Below are 19,156 nucleotides of genomic sequence, written 5' to 3' on the forward strand. Positions count from 1 at the left end.
TCACAAGCAGAGGTTCCCCAGGAGAGCTGGATCCTGCTCCTCCTTTACTATAGAAGGCAGTGCTTTGGAGCCTGCTGCTGCACAGATGGCTGTCCTACTCCATAGCTGACTTCGTTATAAAGTTCTGCTGATTTTCTTCCTTCCCATTTTAATTTGCTTAAATAGGAGGCATGAGTTCATACATTTTAAAAGCAATCTAATGGTTGAATAAGACAGGTTGAGGAGATTCTTAAGTAACAGAGATATTAGTGTTCTAACCAAATTAAGTGATTTCTCATCCAGTGGATGGCAGAAGCAGAACCAGGATCAGATTAGCTATTTTAAAGCTGGCAAATGAACAGAGAAAAGACCAGCAGATCCTACCTGCAGAGGGTCAGGCATGAGACCCAGGAGAAGAATTTAAGACCAAATCACCCATACAGACAAAGTGAAGACTAGAGATGCCAAAGTTCCTCATTGTTAAACACACCTCAAGATAGGTGTGTTTGTGAGTTAGACACAAGTGTAGTTTACAACTGGGTGAGCCAATCTGGGTGCCTTTTTAGTAAAGAACATACTTCAGGGCTGTTGCTGCAGCCTTTGCAAGGCACAGCACCCACTTAGCTTCCACATTAACACTGCTGATGCTTTCCTGGGCTGCCCCCATAGCTAGAGGTAGATCCTGCAGGTGAAAGCACAGCCCTGAACCCCTTTTGAAGGCAGACCACTCCTGTTGCATATTCTGTGCTGACTTCATTGTCAGTGAGAGCTTTGCACATGAAAGGATCACAAAATCGAGGTCACTCGGGCCTCAGATTTCAAGTCTACAACAGCTTTCATCATTTTCAGCTATGGCATTTAGTGCACCGGGAGCCAGAGCTCCTGGGCTCTGACCATGGATAACTTTGATGGACCTCCTGTTTAAGATCAATGTCTGGGCCTGCTCGTCCATGAAGCAGAAATAACACTAAAAGAGGGGATAGGTGTACTCATACCAACCAGCTATGCATCTGAGTTTAGGTTGAGATATGAGATTGAACAGAAAGGTTTCTCCATAAAATGATCCACTGTATGTGCAGGGTTTAGATGCCCTGGACCATCCGATGAGGAGTTTTCTTCTCCCTCTGAGTACACTGGCAGCATACAAAGCCAAAGTATCTATTCTGGTATCTAATGACAGCCTCCTAATGCAGAGGCTGTGAGCACCTCTGGGTTATCACCATCTAAGAAGATACACACCATTCTGTATCATTACTCCAGTAAGAATTTAAACCCTGGGATGAAATGACTGGACTAGATGATTTTATGGTTGGACTAAGTGATTTTAGTGTTCTTTTCCAACCATAATGACTCTATGATTCTATGAAATGCAAAATCTGTCAGCTGTGAGTATGCAACAGGGGTCTTCTGCTGTGCCAATTTGCCAGTGGCACAGCAAATCACGGATGGGTCCCTCCTTGGGTAACATGTCTGCAGGAACCTGGCATCTCTAAAGCAAATGTCAGAGCACCCTGGAGAGGGAAGGAGAGGCCAGCACAGAAGGAAATACCTGGTAGCACCGTCAGCCAAGCAGAGTGATGTGAGAACCCAATAGAATTCCCTGCGAGACAAGTATATTCCCCAGCATCCTCAAAAGTAACATTTCGCAAGTACAGAATCTCTAGCTCCTTATCCGTTGTGTTAACACCTGCTGTCTAAGGGGAAAAAAAACACACACATATAGAAAGAAGGAAAACAAAGAGAATAAGCCACATTCCCAGCAAGTGTGAGGACACCACAGGCAAATTTCAAAAGCAGATTAAAGTGTTTTTTGTTGTTGTTGTTTTTCTATTGGCCCATCTTCCACATATATTCATTCATTCCCCTCTGCAACCTGCAGTCAAAAGCAAAAAAGTTCCCTTCACCAGGTTCTTACTCTGTCCCACTAAAGAAGCATGCAAGCAAAAGCATCCAAATGAAAAATTGCCCCCACAATATGACTGACTTTGGTTAGTAGGGTGAGTATAGGGTGGGAGAGAGGGAAAGTAAGGGGGAAAGATGGAAGAAAATGAGACAGGAGGGGAGAGATGGTAGGAAAGACTCAAGTGCTGATCAGATGAACACACAAACATTGAGTTCACTGAAGAATACTGCATCGTCTTTTTTTTTTTTAAGAATGATTTTCAGAATGAGCATTTCAAACCCATCATCCAGCTTCTGCTACCGCAGTATCACTAATCACAAGAAGGTGTCAAACACCCCAGGGATGCAACAGCTGGAGTCACACCAGAAAGCTCAGCACACTGTGCTGCTCTCTGTTTAATGTGTTTGCTTGTACAAGTCAATATATGACTTATTTCCCAATTACTTCTCCAAGGGACAGAAGACAGTCCACAATGACTGTATCAGTTTTGGATGCAAAAACCTTGCAACAGCTTGGTTTTCCAGAGTGCTGAACGTCACAGGTAATTAGCATGCAGTTCTGTTATCAGCACTCAATTGAAAGGAAGGGAAAGGAATAAAAGCATGAAGGATTGATAGCAAAATTTGACAGTCATTTTATTGTGGGAATTTTTCCATGGCAATTGCTGTATAGGCGTTACATTCTTGTAAAAAAAATAGCAAGAAAATAAGATAAAGCCATTCATTGTCAGTTGACAGGGTGTAATACAAAATGAATAGTAATTTTAATCACTAGCTTCTTAAAATGTTATAGCTCATTCTTGCAGTTGCCAGGGCCTTGGGACAGAGTCTGTGGTTTACCTGGTTTTGGTTTGCGAATGTGGAGCCAAAATGGCTTTTCGGCTATGCCTACGAAATTGTTGGCTCTACACAGATATTCTCCTTCATCTTGTTCTGTCACATTGAACAGATTTAGGTTAGCATCGGCTTCAGCGTTTTTACTGATCCAAGACTGCAGGAATAGACAGAAACCTGAACTTCAGTAAACCAAACAATACCTCAATCGAACCTACATTAGCTAGGATTGACTGTTCAAGCCTATTTTCCTCCTGGCTGTAGCAACATCCCCACATCACCCTGTGATGAACAACCTACCCAGGACCTGGGCAAAGAAGAAAAGTCCCCAAATCACACACAGGTCACCCTTCTGCCCTTCGCTGGTGTTCCTGCTGCTGGAACATGCCATTTCTTCCCAAAACAGAGCAGTTTCCCACCTCTCCATCTGATAGTAAAGACCCTACAGCAGTTCCTTAATAACTCTGCAGACAGGAGCACCAGAGAAAGGGCTTAAGCAGAGATTTGTGTTTGCAACTCGGCTTGGCAAATACTGTTTCAATTATCAGATTCCAAAATAGAATTTGGAAACAAAATATAAGCAGTGGCGGTCTGAAACTCGCTGCTGACTTTGCCTTTCAGAAATTAGCTGTAATTTTTTCCACTGCTTATAGGAGCCTCTTCTTTACTAAATAAAGTGGCGCACATAAATCAAACAAGCTTCGGACTGTTAAGCAGAGTTTTACTTCTCTTCTTCCAAGCTGCCACAACTGCACATCAGTTTGTTCCTAAACAGTTTGTATTTTGCTTGAAAATAAGCAACTATTTTGGGTGGCCTCAGTGGTAGGTTGGAGAAACTCTATAAAAGTATCAGCTTCAGTCCTGGAAATGAAAATATACCAATTGCATTTCTCAGTTTTGTTCTTGTGCTCTCAAGCCTCACCTCAGTGATTTCCATTTTCAGGGCCTGATCCTGCCAGCGTGGCTCTCAGCCCATTAAAATCAATGGGGCTGACGGATCTCATAGGTTATTGGAAGCCAAACCCAGAGGTGGCATCAATATGGAGCCATTGTGCCCATGACTGATGGCAAACACCACTGGTTTTGACCTGATCTCATCTCTGAGGCTCACATGCTGCAAGGTCTGTCTGTTCTGACCAGTGGGGAAATGTGCCTGCCTGCTGTTGCTGCCTTGTTTATAATTAAACCAGGCATGTTTCAGTGCAGAACGTGCAATTTAGCCTTTGACAAAGCCTGGGCACCGTGCTGCCAGCCTCCCTCTGAAATTGGAATGTGTTTAGTGTTCTGCAAAGAACAAGGGCTTGCCTTTGATCACAAATGAGCCCTGGCTTTCAGGAAACTGGCGCAGGTGATGGCTTGGTATTGTTGAGCTGTTTGAAAAATGGGTTGAAAGTACAGCATTCAATTTATCCATCTGGTCTGGGGTAGGTTTTGTCCTCGATTTAGATTTATGGGGAAATTTCATGTGCTAGGCATCTCTCCTTGCTTTGATGGAGACTGAGATGTTCCTCCTATACAAACTGCCCCTTAGCAGCTCTTGTAAATCTCTCAAAAGCAGGAGGGAAAGGCAGACTGATAAAAAAAGCCTTATCTCTCTGCAGGCACCATACTGGTGGGAGTGGGGGGCCCTTTCTCAAGAAGCTGTTGTCAGAAGGACCACTACCAGGACCCTGCAGCAAGGCCAGGATCACAAAATCATAGAATGGCTAAGGCTGAAGGAGACCTTAAAGCTCCAAACTTCTGCTCTGGGCTGGCTGCCCCACTAGATCAGGCTGCCCAGGGCCCATTCAACTTGGCCTTGAGCCAAGGAATGGGGCACCCACAGCTCTCTGGGCAGCCTGTGCAGGGCCTCACTGCCCTCTGAGTAAAGAATTTCTTTCTAACATCTAACCTAAATCTCCCCTCTTTTTGTTTAAGGCCATTAAAGAGGATCCTGCCTGAAAGCAAAAGCGCTGCATGACATAAGGTCAACAAGTCCATGCAGCCAAAGGACAGGCCTGAAGATGACAGCAAGATCATCTTTTGTTTTGAAAAAAATAAGCACATACACCCAAAAAAAACAGAAAAGAATCCCTGCAAAGCTGGGCCTGCTACAGTTCTGTGGAGGCCCAGGACTGGCACACAAAAGATGCATCCCAAAATGGAAATGCTCCGTGCCCCAGTGCTGATGCCAGCATTAACACAATTCAAAGCATTCCTGATTAACCAGAAGTAGTAAATAGACGTGTGCTGGTCCTATTCAGCAAAAATAAAACCAAACAGAACTTCTGCTTTTAAACGCCTGCCTGTGCTCCCCTTCGAGGAATGCGTCCACAGAAGAGGAGGTATTTGGCAATTCTAATTACCTAGCCACCCCGGTGCCGCTCCAACGTAATTTTAAAACGCTATTTATATGGACTATTTATATGTTCTTTGCCACAGCAAAATGGAAGCCTGTGCTTGTGACACAAGGCACTGTTCGCAGCGGCTCTGCGAACTTCCAAAAGGTACCACTTCATCCCATGGGGACCACACACGGAGCTCGGAGACTATGCAAGATGGCATGTGACACAGGCAGCTATTCAGAGCGTGCTGCTGGGCTGTGAAACCAGGGGGAAATTCAAATATGCATAATTCAAACACATTTGGAGACACAGACAGAAAATAAAAAGTTTTATCAACTCGCGAGAAGCGCCTGCTGCCAATCCTGAAGAGCTGTCTCCAGCCATTTCTTCCAACCAATCTGTTATTTCAATCTGTGTAATTATTTCCAGGGTCTCTGGCTTTTATTATCATGCATCTGGCTGAGTTACAGTTTTGTAGATGCTGTCTGATAAGTTTGTTTTAAATAAAAAAACAACAAAACTTCATACAAAGAGAAAGAAGGGTGTGTGCAGCAGGATGTGCACAGGGGATGTCCATGAGGACAGCCTCAGCTTTAAGCTGCAAGGACAGAATCTGTTTCCAGAAGCAGAAAAACTGGATTTGGCACTATTCTAATACACGCAAGCACAGGATGCCTTCAATTATGAAACAAAAAGAGGGGGAGGGGGGCTTATAAGTCCAATGCTTTTTTCCCTACTTTTATATCTGCACTGGCTCAGGAGAAACCAGACTTTCTGGCTTTGTTCCGCCTGCAACCTGGAAACTCCCTTTCTAGAAAGCATTTGCAAAGTGGAGTTTTACTGAGTGAGTTTTTGCTCAGTAAAATATAGGCTTTCCTGAGCATGGATAACAGCATGGCTCACAAATGTTCATGGCTGGAACAAGGCTTTCTTGGCTCTCAGGTGCTGGGATCTGAGCATTATTTAGTACATGTGCACTGCAGTGTACTTGGAAAAGGAAAGAATGTGTGTTACTTGGGAGCCTTTCATTTTAATAAGCCCTGAAAATACCTCCATTGAAGCAGTAAAAAGGGTTATTTTTCCAATTTTAGGTCAAATGCAATCTGACAGCTTCCCTTTTATAATGCTGCATTTCTCACAGTTGCCTCAGCCCTTGCAACTACTTTGCTTATCTATGCCACTACAGTAGTTGTGTTATCTCTGGCAAACAGAAAAGTCTGGAACATTGACATTAGGACATTTTTGCTGTTCCCCCTCCAAAAGCAGAGTATTCCATTGCACAGGCTTAAAGAAAAGAACAATCCCAACATGATCCTTGGCTTATTCTCATTATTTTTTCTCATAGACATGAAACAAGCATATAAAATGAAACAAAAATCTGATTTAAATAATAAACACCCTTCTAGGAACTGTGGTATTGAGCATATTCTGTCGAGAGCTTCTGGTTCTCACTGCACTGCTAGTCTACACCTTATTTATGAACATATCTATAAAATTTTATGGCTTCCATCGATGGCAAGAACCTTTACTCAGTGCTAATGTCTTCTGCCACAAGACAGTGGGCTCCTCTGAGAAGTAACCCCACAATGTAGCTGGTTTCTCTAACACTGAGACCAAGGCAGAGGAAGGGATGCCCTGAGAGTAAATAGAAGAAGCGAGCACCAACCTTCAGCACTGTGACGTAGGGTGTCCCATCAGGTCCATACTTGCTGCCGTTGACTTCCACGTGTTTCAGCCACTGGATATGAGGCTGGGCATCACTATAGACCTTGCAGTGAAATTCCACATTGCTCCCAACCACCACGGTCTGATTGGCAGGGAGTCCTGCTTGCAGGATTGGTCGGTGGGGTGATCGTTCTGAAAAATGTAGAAGAGGAATATGTGAATTCATCCATTCTCCTTCCAGCAAGGACTCCTCTCTGCATCTTTCAGTGCTCATGATGGAAAGAGAAAATGCTGTTCAGTGATAGCAGCTCACAGTGATCTGGCAGGAGTTGTTCCAGATGAAGAATCTCCTTGCTTTTCAGCACAAAGGGTGCAGACTGGGAGTGTCATCTCAGGTATTCTGCCTACCTCACCAGCCAGTGCTCCTCAAACCAAACAAGGAGGAACCACAAAGAACAGAATAGAAATCTCAGCCCTGCTCACGTCATTCCTTTTCTGGCCCCTCTCGAGGCCTGCTACATAATTTATTCATCACAATCTGAAACTGAATTGCTAGTCAAAAGGAGGCTTCCTCTTGGCTCCAGGTATTTGGGAAAGGAACCAGGCTCCTGCTTCCTGCATCCTATCATACGCCTGTTCAGCATCACCACAGATCAGCTGCCGAGGGAAAACAATGAAATCTCACCTAAAACATCAAGCTGGTACGTGTGCCTAATATTGCCATATTTGTTCTCCACAACACAGGTGTAGTTTCCTCGATCTGATGGCACAACACTCTCCATCACCAAGCTCCACTGCTGGTGTCGCAACTGGAAGAAGAAATGAAATCATCAATTCCATGGTCAAGTGTTATTATCACCAGACCCTACAACTTAGTGAGCAATCAGTGAACTCCTGCATTCTTGACCAGCACAAATGGACCCCAGAGCCAGCCTGAACATCACCATTTCAAGGATCACTGAAAACTTACTTTGAAAAGAAATTAAGACCAGTGCATAAACAGTCCCATGCAATGTAACACACTGAGATTACAATGGGGGCGTGTAGATACTTTCACAATAACAGCAATGAAACCTGCTGACTGCTACACTAGATGTGGCACCTCCATTAGAATAACGAGTTTAGAAGACATCTGTTGAGACAGCTCTGATGTGAATCACAGAATTATAGAATCATAGAAAGGCCTGGGTTGAAATGGACCATAATGATCATCTAGTTTCGATGCACTTGTCCCCTGTGCCAGACCACTTGGGTCCAGAGACTCCATCAGCTCAAAACACCGCATTCTCGTCTGCAGAATCTTACCAATTGCTACATAACTCATGAAGATAACTAAGAACAACAAAGCTCATAATTCTTAACCTAACATATTTTGAATGTCTATGCTATGGGGACAGCATGGCTATCAGAACAGAAATGATTGACTACAACTGAGTTAGCCCCCAACATTTTCTGTCAATAACTGAGTAGAAAATATGCTCAGCCTCTTGTCTGGTCAGTCCTTTTCATTCTGCACTACGCCTTCATTCTAGTTGTTTTTTCTGAATGTATGTCCAGAGTTACTGGTTGTTCAGCAGCACGAAGGGAAAGCTCAACCCATGTCTCAATCTGACCCACTGCACTGCACTCCTGGATAGAATGCTTGTTTCTAACAAGTTCAGAGGAAGTAATGGATATGGAAAGTAAATCTTGAATTAAAACAGAAAGCAACCAACATAAACAAAGATGACTTCAAGATGCACAACATATAGAAGCTCTCAAAATCTCTGAGTATTCATTTGATGCCTTCTGTCACTCCTGTTCAGGACATTTAACTTCATTAAACGTTGTGGAGGTGACTCCAAGGACACATAAGCCAGAGATTACAATAATGGTGAGCTATAGAATGTCAAAGGCTCATGGAAAAAACAAGGAGGTAACTGCTCCTGGAGTTTCCTTCCTGCAGCAGGTGAACTCAAATATGAAGCTATTTAACCTCTTTTGCTACATATAAATTGCATCCACATGCTTTCCTTTAAAGGGCCAAGTTGCAATTAAGTCAGAATTTTGGAAAGAGAAGATTTAGAGTCATATGACCTAACAGTTTAAACACCTTGTTTAGCAAAAAGCCATTCTGACGAAGCCCCATGCTTTGTACACCTCTAAGTTCCTGGAATAGCAGTGCTGAGAATCCTACTTTTCAGATGTGTGAATATAAGATTTCTTTCCATTTCAGCACTGGTCAGGCTGGATGGGGCTCTGAGCAACATGAGCTGTAGATTTCCCTGTTCATTGCAGGGGAGTTGGACTAGGTGACTTTTATGGGTTCCTTCCAACTCAAAAGGTTCTATGATTCTATACACGTAGCAGGAGGCCATGGCTATAGTCTTCAGAGGAGCTATGGTTGTTGCAGATGTCTGACTGTACCCACTGTCCACCCAGAATGGCACATACAGAGCTCAGTGCAGAACTAACATTTCACCTTTTGTAAAGCAACGTCCCACTTGGTTCATCTCTAACAGCACTGCAATTACAGGGCAACAAGAGCTGTAAGAGCTGAACCCCAAGTTCACATCTGAACATTCTATATGAACTATCAAGAAAGTTTGAACGCAAATTTGTGCTTATTAGCTTACGTCCATACATGTTTGTCTCTTAGATGTATCTAAAGACTTCTTTTAATCCACTCTTCAGCACTGTATTCGCCTATGGAACCCCAAGGAACTGCTCCAAGGAACTGGGACTCCAGACACCCGGCTAACTCCCTAGTCTAAAATGTATTATAAAATCAGGTCCAAATTAGGTCTTTTACTTAGCATGTCTTGTATTTACATTCAAGGAACTTCTTATCACCGGGTTTGTGACAGGGACTTTGGACTCTGAACAAAGATCTGAACCTGGCGACACAAACTCTGGAAGAAAACTCTTCTAGAAGCAATAGTGCTTTTTAAAGGTCCAGATGTAATGGATAATAAAAAGGCATGTTCCCAACTTAGGATGCTTACTGTACTTGATAAAACACTAGAAACATGACATGATTTAGTGCAGCTATTAATCAAGTTGGTGAGATACTAGAAATCCTTCTGGTTTATTTGTTGTTGTCATTCTTGGCTTCTTGTGAAACAAACATTTGCAGACACACTTGGAAACTCAGTGAGTGTTTGTCAGACTGGTATGCAGGTCAGTGTGATGGTCTGGGGAAGGGATAATCTTCTACCTCCCCTCCCCCTGGATCTTTCCTTCTAGGGTCATTTAACACACACAGGCTTACAATATTAGGGATTCCAACAAGGATTTAATCATTAATGCTCTTTGGGAAATTTCATATGATAAGTCATATGAATTTCTTTCCTCTATCAGTTAAAGATGAACTGTAAGAAGCCCAATTTAACCCAGGTTTCATGTTTTCAACACTTGCCCTTCTCTCTTACAGAATTTAAAGAGGGCTCTGACAATCTCACAGGGTGTAAACGCCATTTGCAAGAGGTAGAAGTAGAACAGTAGTCAATTTTCAACTACTGGCCGCAGACCTTTCACAATCAATGTTTAAATTCTCCTGCATGTTGAGAACAAAAGAAAAAATTCCCAGCTCAAAGATTTCTGGGTCAAGACCAGCTCTTGACATGAAGCAAGCCAACCAAACTCTGCCAGATCTGGATATTGCCCATTGTTTTCAAGCTGCCTAATCCTGTTATGAAGCTAAGTTGTAACAGGGAATTTAAATCTTAAATACATGAGATACTGAGCAGGTTTTCAACTTCTTCTGGTTCAAATCTCAGCTGATATCTATCAGTATATTTATATTGGATGAGATTTGCATCAGACTACTTACAGCTAACTGTGGCTCAAGAGCAAAAGCAAGCAAATATGAGAAGGAAAATTACAGAGAGAGAAAGATGTCTTTATATCCTGAGAAGGACAAGGAACTATAACTAGACAGAAAGCTTAAGCCAATCTTGCTGTAATTGGCTTGACATCGCCTTCAACAGCTCTTTAAGCACTGGCTTGTTGCTGGAAGGTGCCCCTAGAGAAACAAAGCATAGCGATGCCAAAGAGTCACTACCGTGTTGCAGAGGATGAAATGTGTCAATTTAAACTCAAGGATAGATTAAAACCACTGGGAAGCGGGTAGGGGAATTGCTTTCAGCTTTACATTTTATTCTGCAAGCATAATTTAGTGCAGCTGATGTCACATAGTTTTGTAAAAAGCCATTTGAACAGCGCACGCAAGCCTGATGCTCCTTACAGCATACAATTAGTAAAAGATGCTTGTGCTTCATAAATGTTTTCTGCTGTAAGACTGCTTACAGACAGGAGTTGCTTCCCCACATCTTCGCTCTCCTTAAGTTTTCAGATCTAAAACCAAGCGTGCCCTGAGCCTCGTCCAGGCTGGAACGGGAACAGGGCTGAGGAGGGACCTTCAAAGGCTTTACTGAAACGACCACAATGGGCTCTTTCAGGAATGAGCCTGAGCTAACAGGAAAGAAACAGTCCAAAAACGGTGGGGAGGGAATGCTTTTTCAAATCATTTTCTGATTTCTGGAGCCCTGCACGCTCTGCATGCCGAGCCCCTGTGAGAGGGTTACAGATGTGGTAGGCATCAGCATAGAGCTATTTAAGGTTCTAGTGAAGGTGCCTTCTGAAAAATCCCCTTCTTTCCTCGGAACTAGCTCAGAGAGATGCCAGGGCTGGCGGAGTACAAACTGAAAATAATTGCTCAGAATCTGATATTGTTATATCCAGCTTTGCCAGCTGTACTCTTCCTAAATATGTCTTGACTGTGACCTTCAGGGGACAAAGAAACAACAGAAAATATTGCTGCAGATGATTTTCTAGTTAAAATCCTGTTATTTGTCATATATAGTAGCAAAGAAACTTCTGGATAATTCAATCGCTTGAGTGCACTGGGTTGTGTCGTGCACCCAAGCCAGAGTATTTACCAGAAACACTGTATGGTAGAAAGGAAAGAGGGAGAAGGAAGAAACCAAGTAGCAGATTGCTATTACTGTGGATACAGGGAGATCCTACACTTTATCAGGGGTCAATGATTTATTCCACAGGAATATGAACAACCACCAGCACAGCCCCTTTAGTGAGGTCCTTCCCACACCTTCAACCACGATACAGTCATTTCTCCTTGGAAACTGGGAGTAGCTATACCTTGCTCATGCACAGTGTCCTGGGCTTGTCCTATGGAGATTACTCCATAAAAAAGGATGGAAGCTTCTGAAGCTACTTTCTCATTACTGTCCACAATGCATCCAGTACACTCATCCTTTTTTTAACTAATCCATGAATAGTCCGTGTAAGAAAACTCAAAGGAAACTAGTCTTAAATCTCAATGGACAGCAGCCCTATCTAACATCTCCATGTTGAGCAGTTGCAAGGACTGCCAGAAACACCTCTTTTCCAGTACAGCTGTCATCATGCTCTTCCATATACCAATGTTCATCACAGCAAAACACCATTTCCTGCAGGAAACCTCTGAAAGAGACCCAAACTGAGGCTTTACCTTGATGCCCCCAATCCTGTGCTCCCCCTTGAACTCTTTGCCATTCTTCAGCCAGTAGATGGTGGGAGTTGGGTTTCCACCTGCTGGACATCGGAAACGAACGGTGTTGGCGGCAGGAACTGCCAGCAGCTTCTTCTCCATCTTATCTGGCCGGGTCCAGAAGGGGACACCTGAGGAAAAGAAGACAAGATGAGAAAGCCCATTTATGCAGTAGAGGATATCAGCAGCTGAGCAGATGCATTTGAGAGGCTTTGGCATGTGCAGAGTGACAGTTAAATTGCTACCTGCTGCAGTTAAGATAAATGACACAGAAATGCTTTCCAGCTAAATGACTCTTATATATGTAGACAGGGTGTTTGCATTTTTAGGTTTGTGATGAAAGGTTCATGACCAGGTTCTTGTCTTGGTAATGCTGGTATAAATCTAGAGTAACTGCTTTTAAATCAACAGGTAGAGAGCTATCAGAGTAAGGATCTGGCCTCGGTGTGTAAAAAGATACAGATGTACCACTGGGACGATAGTAGCCAAGAAGCATGAACAGCAGAAAGATGTTGGAACTGTAAAAAAAGAGAGTGAGAATGCAGAGAAAAAGAACTAGCTGAATGCTTTGAAAGTTTTGCCTCTTGGTGAGCGCAAACATAGTGCAGCCTCCTTAAGGGAAGGAAAGGGAAAGAAGCCAGTGCCAAACTGGTTTATCACGTTTATGTTCAGAAAGTTCAAGTGATTTTAGTTTTAAAGATTCATGTTACCTTTGAACAGGGATAAGTTTTAAAATACCAGTGTTAGCATAAGATACTTTTATAATCTGCCTAAAGTACAGCAATGTTTCTTGGCACCGTTACAAACATTACATATTAACTCCAAATTAGGGCAGCAGCAGCAGCAGCAAAGTTATTACATAGGAAAGAAGGACAGAAAGAAAGAAAGAAAGAGAAAGCTTTAAAAACAAACTTTCGTTTCTGCTTAAGGAAGCAGTGCAGAGCTGAGCTTGCTATGTTCCCCTGCCATGACGAGGCACTTTCAGCCAAGGCCAAAGGGAGATGGGCACACATGGTGTTTACTTTGCAAAACAGCAATGAAACTCCACCTCAGAGAAGACCTCCTTCATTACAAGGGTGTGCAAGGTCTTCTCTCTCATTTTAAGCTGCTCCAAGATGCACTCAAGCTCTTCACTTTCTCAGGAGGTCTGCAGTGCAGTAGGCACTGATGAGTTTGGCTCCATCCTGAATTGACTCCAGGTAAGCCCCCCTGCCCTGAACTAGACAAAAAATACATGACAAACACTGCTCATACATCACTGCACTCTGCATTTCCAGGAATGAACAAGGATTAGGGATTTTGAAAGCCTTTGACAAACATGACTGAAAGAAGCAGGCCTGACCAACACCAGAGCCTCCCAGTAGATTCCACCCAATGGATCACAGAATTGTTTGAGTTGCAAGGGACCCTTAAAGGTCACCCAGGCCAACTCCCCTGCAATGAACAGGGACACCAACAGCCAGATCAGGGTGCTCAGAACCTCATCTAGCTTCAGTTCTGGGGATGTTTCAGGCAGGCTCATATAGCTCAGCTCTGACATGCACCATTCTAGCACCTGCTGATGCACTCCATGTAGCCTGGTTTCCCTTTGGTATCTGGGGGCATTGCTCCTGTATCTCATCTGCTTTGAGAGAGCTGAGGCCAGGCTGCTGGACATTGGTACCCTGGTAGTGTCGCAGCCTTGCCAGGGGTGAAAATTCAGTATTAATGGCTTTCATTTGCCTTCAGACTGCCTCACGCTACATGTCATGAACCCCATCAGTCACCTGCATGCATCAAAGGAATGTGGGCACAGGGACGGACCCATCTCTGTCCTTCTTCCTGCTATTTTTCAGTGAAACACTTCCTTTTGGCAGTGCACCCTGACTTCCCGGGGACTTTACACACAGAGTGGGTTCAGGGAGAGGCCAGGTGCTGATGGAGACATCCCCATGCACTGCTGCAGAGAACAGTAGGCCTACAAGCTCTTCCACACATCAGACTCGATGATCCTTATGGGTTCCTTCCACGTTATTCTATGATTCTATAACCTGCTGCTCACTGTTTTCCTAAACATTCTGGGATCTTCTCCAAGTGGCCTCTGATCATTACACATGGGTTCTCCCCCAAGTGCATCCCTGCCATTTGGGTCCTCTCCCACATGATCTGGGGCTTGCAGGGCTTAGCACCCCCAGATTAACACACCAATCACGGCATAGCACATGTCAAGCTGCAACTGGCAAGAAGTGCCAAAGCATTCAGAACAGTGCCTTTGTTCTTGCTCTCAGGAGTAGCAAACAAAACATCAGCACTTGGTCTACTGTGCCCCAAGAGTCCTTTCATCACTGCTTTTTAAAGGGGGTGAAAATTTTAACTCTTCTTGTCAAACAAAGCTTGCAAAGTTCCAGAGAGCTTTGGGAATGAGAAAGAATGGAAGACAGAAAAAAAAAATTTTTTTTGAGCTGCCTGCTCTGAATTAAAGACAAGCAATGATTCTGAGTGTGCAGGTGTGAAAAAAGGGACCTGCAAAGACCGTCGCCAGCCCTTTCCCATCATCGAGCACTAAGCCCGCCGGTCCGTTTTGTTTGTCAGACACTGGCCACCCATCCACCTGGAATGACCAATTAAAAAACCGAGAGGAGTACTTGGAATAATTAATACAGCCGAGCGCTCATTTAGCAATTAGGAGCAGCCACAAAATTTTGCAGCAGACAGAATCAACCCTAATTGTGTAATTTCCCCAGCTGACGCCTCTGAGTACACAGCCAGATTTAATTGGAGATTATAGGGGCTCTTTGAAGGTGCTGGGGCTACGCAGCAGGGGCTCCAAACAAACAGATACAGAGGGATAGGGAGCACTGGAGCAGAAGAGCACTGTGTGAAAATGGAGCTTGGTTTTTTGTTCCAGGGCCAGGAAAAACAGCTGTAAAGAACAGAGGTACTGGGAAGCCTCTTTTTGCAAAGGCAGATCACAGTTTGTGACAAGGCTGCAACAAACAGGACAATATGAAGTTGCTGACCTTCCTCTTTCCTCTCTTTGGCTGTCTGTCCCTAAGGGATGCTGTCTCCATGCTCTCCAAGATACACCAAATACTTATTTCCTTTAGGTGGAATTTCCTCTCATCACCCTGGCTTTGGTTAATTACAGTTTGAATTTCAGCAACCTTGGGTGTAATCTCCAAAACCAATGAGATTGGCTTTAAACTCATGACACTGTAAGTATCAGCTCTCCAAGCCCCTCTCTATAAACACGAGGGTAAGACACTCTTGAACAACAGGAACAAGCCAGAAAATATACACAGTGTTATATGAGAACAGGATATATTATTACTGTGATGTGCGAACAGGCAGCACACAGTAAGTCAGTCCTCGACACATTATCTCTCTCTGCAAAATAATAAATCTTGGTTATATCATGCTTTTGCATGAAAGGAATTTTTCTGCCCTCATTCCTCTAACTCCTGACCTTGATGATGTCTGATGGCCAGGCAAGAGCTCATAAACTTAGAGTACTTTGCCTCAAGAGATGAAGGACATGGGACTCTGGGACACAGCAATGGCGACAGCCATGCCCCCCTGCTTGGAATGACCCAGCAGTCTCTGTCCCTGCTGAGATGTCCCAGTGGTGGCAGTGGTGCAGGGGTTAACACACAGCTCCTCAGATTCAAAAGATCTCTCAATGTTAACTGGAGGGTCTGACATTAAACAAAGCAACATAAAGCACATTCGTGTCACTTCGCAACATGAGGCTTCACCTCTCTGGTATGTTAAGCTAATCAACAGTTTTTAAAGCAAAAGAGAATCCAACTTTTTATAGCAAGACCTTTAAGCAAAGCCAGGGATACCTTTGGATCTAAAAAAAGAGACTGTCTTGAAGTCAAGAAGACCCAGAACACAGGCTATAAATACATGCGGTGAAATGCGTGTTTTCCCTCTTGGTGAAAAGAAACGTGTCTTTCTGTACCATAAAACAGCTCGTGTTTTGTGATACCTGCTGCTAAGAGATGGAGTTTACTACAAATCACATGAAAAAAGCACAGAGCGATGTATTGTGCTCATCAGAAGCTGCTCTGCTGAGGAGCAAACCCTGAGCAAAGCTGCCCCTTCCTATGACTCCAATGGGCTTCAGTTGGCATCAGGAGCGCTGAGCACCTCTGCAAAGGTGCTCTTCAACTCACAGCATCCAGCCCGCTAATTAAAGGCTATCAGAAAACCACTAACTGCTGCTGATGGGCTGCCTGGCACCGTACCTCACAATTACTGTCCTCACGCTGCACGACACAGCGGCACAAATTTATTACAGTGGGAGACCTGTTTAAAGAGTCCTCCATGTCAAATGCTGTGGGCAGGAGAAATTTTCCAGTCATGCTGAACTTCTGCCAACGTACATAGCTGATTTGGAGTTCAAATGCAAGACATTTATTTATTAAAAACACATAAGCACAGGCAGCTCGCTTTTCAGAAATATAAAAAGCATAATAAAACACAACACTAACGCCTATGAAGCATGTAATGATCCTGATTAATGATACTGCACTTAGAGAAACAAGCTCTGCGACTGAATGAGGTTTAGTGTGGAAGCACTGAGGCTCTCTTCTGGGGCTCCCTTCCTCATACAATCCAGAGGGGTTTTGCTTACAGCTCCTGCTTATGGCAGCTGTAAATTTGGTGTTTGGCTAGTGCCGATTTTATTCTCCAAGCTGCCTCTGCCTCCAGCTGAGATGCTCATTAGGACCAGAGTTAAACCTGATAAAAACAAAGCAGGCTGAGTTTTGTGATGTGTAACTGCAAGGTGTAACTTCAGTGTAATAAAAAACCATGATGACAGAATGAGTTACTCTGGAACTTACATGCAAGGAGAATTGATAACCCGAGCTCAAGTCAAACTAACAGAATCAAGACAAACTAAAAGTCAAGCCACAAGATACTGGAGCAGCTACACCACTCTGGCAGCTATTTCTAAATTTCTGGTGCCAGGACCCAAGAGTTTGTGCTCCTGTCCTAAGGACATCCATTTCAACATGGGTGGAGGCAAATGTCTGAGCCATGCCACATGGCAGCCACATCTCTGTTTAAAAAAACCTCTCTGTATCCTGGAGAAACAAATTACCTGTATCTTCTGACTCATCATCATCATCTTCATCATCACCTGACGAAGGGGAATCTAGAAGAAGAAGGAGAAAGACATGAAGCAGAAAGACGACAGCACATGGAGATGAGGCCAGATGAGGCTACAGATGCCACAGTGGGCTCCAGTGAGGAGGGATTTGGGTGACATGTGGGTGACATCCCCCTTCCTGCAGCTCTACCACTCTGGGGTGAGCAGCCAGGAGCTTTCCAAAAGGAGAAAAGTAACACAAATTTGCCAGTGCTCTGCCACCACAGAGCAGGGTCAGTGCCAACTACTTTTCAATGTGCAAAGAGCTCTTCTCCTAAAGGAGAACAAGGGAGTTCCAAAAGAGGAGGTTTCTTTCTGCAGAACAAGCTCTCCCCCGCTTTTTTTCCCCTAGCATTCACTCTTAGAGACTTTTTGTTTCACCAAGTCTCAAATTGACAGGTCAGCATTTCCAACTCACTCTGTACTCTTTTAACTCAATACATTGCTGCTACATCCTCCCGTGTTAACTCCTTGCTAAACGACTCAACTAAAGCTTTTAAAACTTCCCCTTGAAATTGAACCTCTCTCTAGACAGACATTTTGATGGCTGCTCCGTGAACCAGCTCCTTTTGCTTATATTCCTTCTACAGATAAACCTCGAGGCTGTAACTGAATCCAGGTTAGCAGGTGGGAATTTTCCATCAGTGTATCTCTAAAACTTTCTGTATTCATTCTCTAAATGTGATCTAACATCTCACCTTCTCCAGGCTGTGCACAATGAAGCTTCAGTCTGTAGATGTGAATCCCGTGATAAAACAGCAGCTTAGTGTTTGATTCAGTTTACACTATTTAGCACAATTCAATGTCTGGAAGATTTAGTGTCTTCTGACTTTATATAATCTCCAGGAATTTCTTTGTTAAATAAAAGCAAAACGCTAACAACGCAACAGCATTTATATTCTGAAACAGATGTAAAAGCACTTGGCATGAAACAGCAGCAAACAGGAAACTTTATGAGTGTTTAACATGTGCCAGAAGAGCAAAGCACTGATTCAGGCTGACCCGGGCAGAGCTCCTTCCTTCTACGATCCACTGTATTTTGGTTGGAGAACTGGACACTCTTCTTCACATGATAAAAAAGCATGGAGGTAGAAAAACAGAAGGAGGGGAAAGGTAATAATAAATATCACATCTCTGCAGAATCTGGAGGGTATTTCCAAATGTATTCACCGCATATAGGAGCAATAAGCCAGGAATCATCTCCCTCCATCAGCATGCGGCTGCGCATCATGCGCTGCACCTTCTCCTTGGCTCAGCCCCTAGCCCTGCAGCACGTACCCAACTGCACACCGCAGCTGAGGTCCTGCTGGCAGCAGCACCAGGGAAATGCCATGGGGCTTGCTGAGAGTGAAGTGTCTGTTGAGGCGTTTCGGCTGAACCAGCAGGTTTATTCAAGTCCTGGCGAAGGCAGAAGCCCTGCCAAACACCCACCAACACTGGATGAACGAGTACGTTCTCAGCCCTGCGCTTCGCAATTTGGTTACCTGTATATTAACATGCCATTGAAGTTTTCTTCTGGTTTCAAATGAACCAATCAGGACCAAAACAGCAGAATCAATCTTTAAATCAATTCAAAATGCTTCCACAAGATCAAAGGAGAGAATCACAGAATCATAGAATATCCCGAGTTGGAAGGGACTCATAAGAATCATAGAGTCCAACTCCATGCTCCTTGATTTTGACCTCGCTTGCGCTTCACATGAGAGCTTTGCAGGGAAGATGCAGCCTGGGTTTTAACACAAAATATCCCATGCTCAGAGCTACGCTTCTATTCAGATTACTAAA

At 43.8% G+C, this 19,156-nt stretch overlaps 1 protein-coding gene across 1 annotated transcript in view; it reads right to left on the minus strand.

The window, feature by feature from the left end:
* Positions 1–19,156, minus strand: part of FGFR3 (fibroblast growth factor receptor 3) — a 52,351-nt gene that overhangs the window by 12,241 nt on the left and 20,954 nt on the right. The window contains exons 3-7 of the mRNA XM_019615159.2: positions 17,324–17,377; positions 12,196–12,365; positions 7,390–7,513; positions 6,706–6,896; positions 1,529–1,673 (exon numbers count right to left, since the gene is read on the minus strand). Of these exons, the coding sequence (XP_019470704.1) occupies positions 1,529–1,673; positions 6,706–6,896; positions 7,390–7,513; positions 12,196–12,365; positions 17,324–17,377 (684 nt within the window). The remainder of the gene's footprint in view (positions 1–1,528; positions 1,674–6,705; positions 6,897–7,389; positions 7,514–12,195; positions 12,366–17,323; positions 17,378–19,156) is intronic.

Source organism: Meleagris gallopavo, chromosome 4 (assembly GCF_000146605.3).
Source record: "Meleagris gallopavo isolate NT-WF06-2002-E0010 breed Aviagen turkey brand Nicholas breeding stock chromosome 4, Turkey_5.1, whole genome shotgun sequence".
In the NCBI taxonomy this organism is placed as follows: domain Eukaryota; kingdom Metazoa; phylum Chordata; class Aves; order Galliformes; family Phasianidae; genus Meleagris; species Meleagris gallopavo.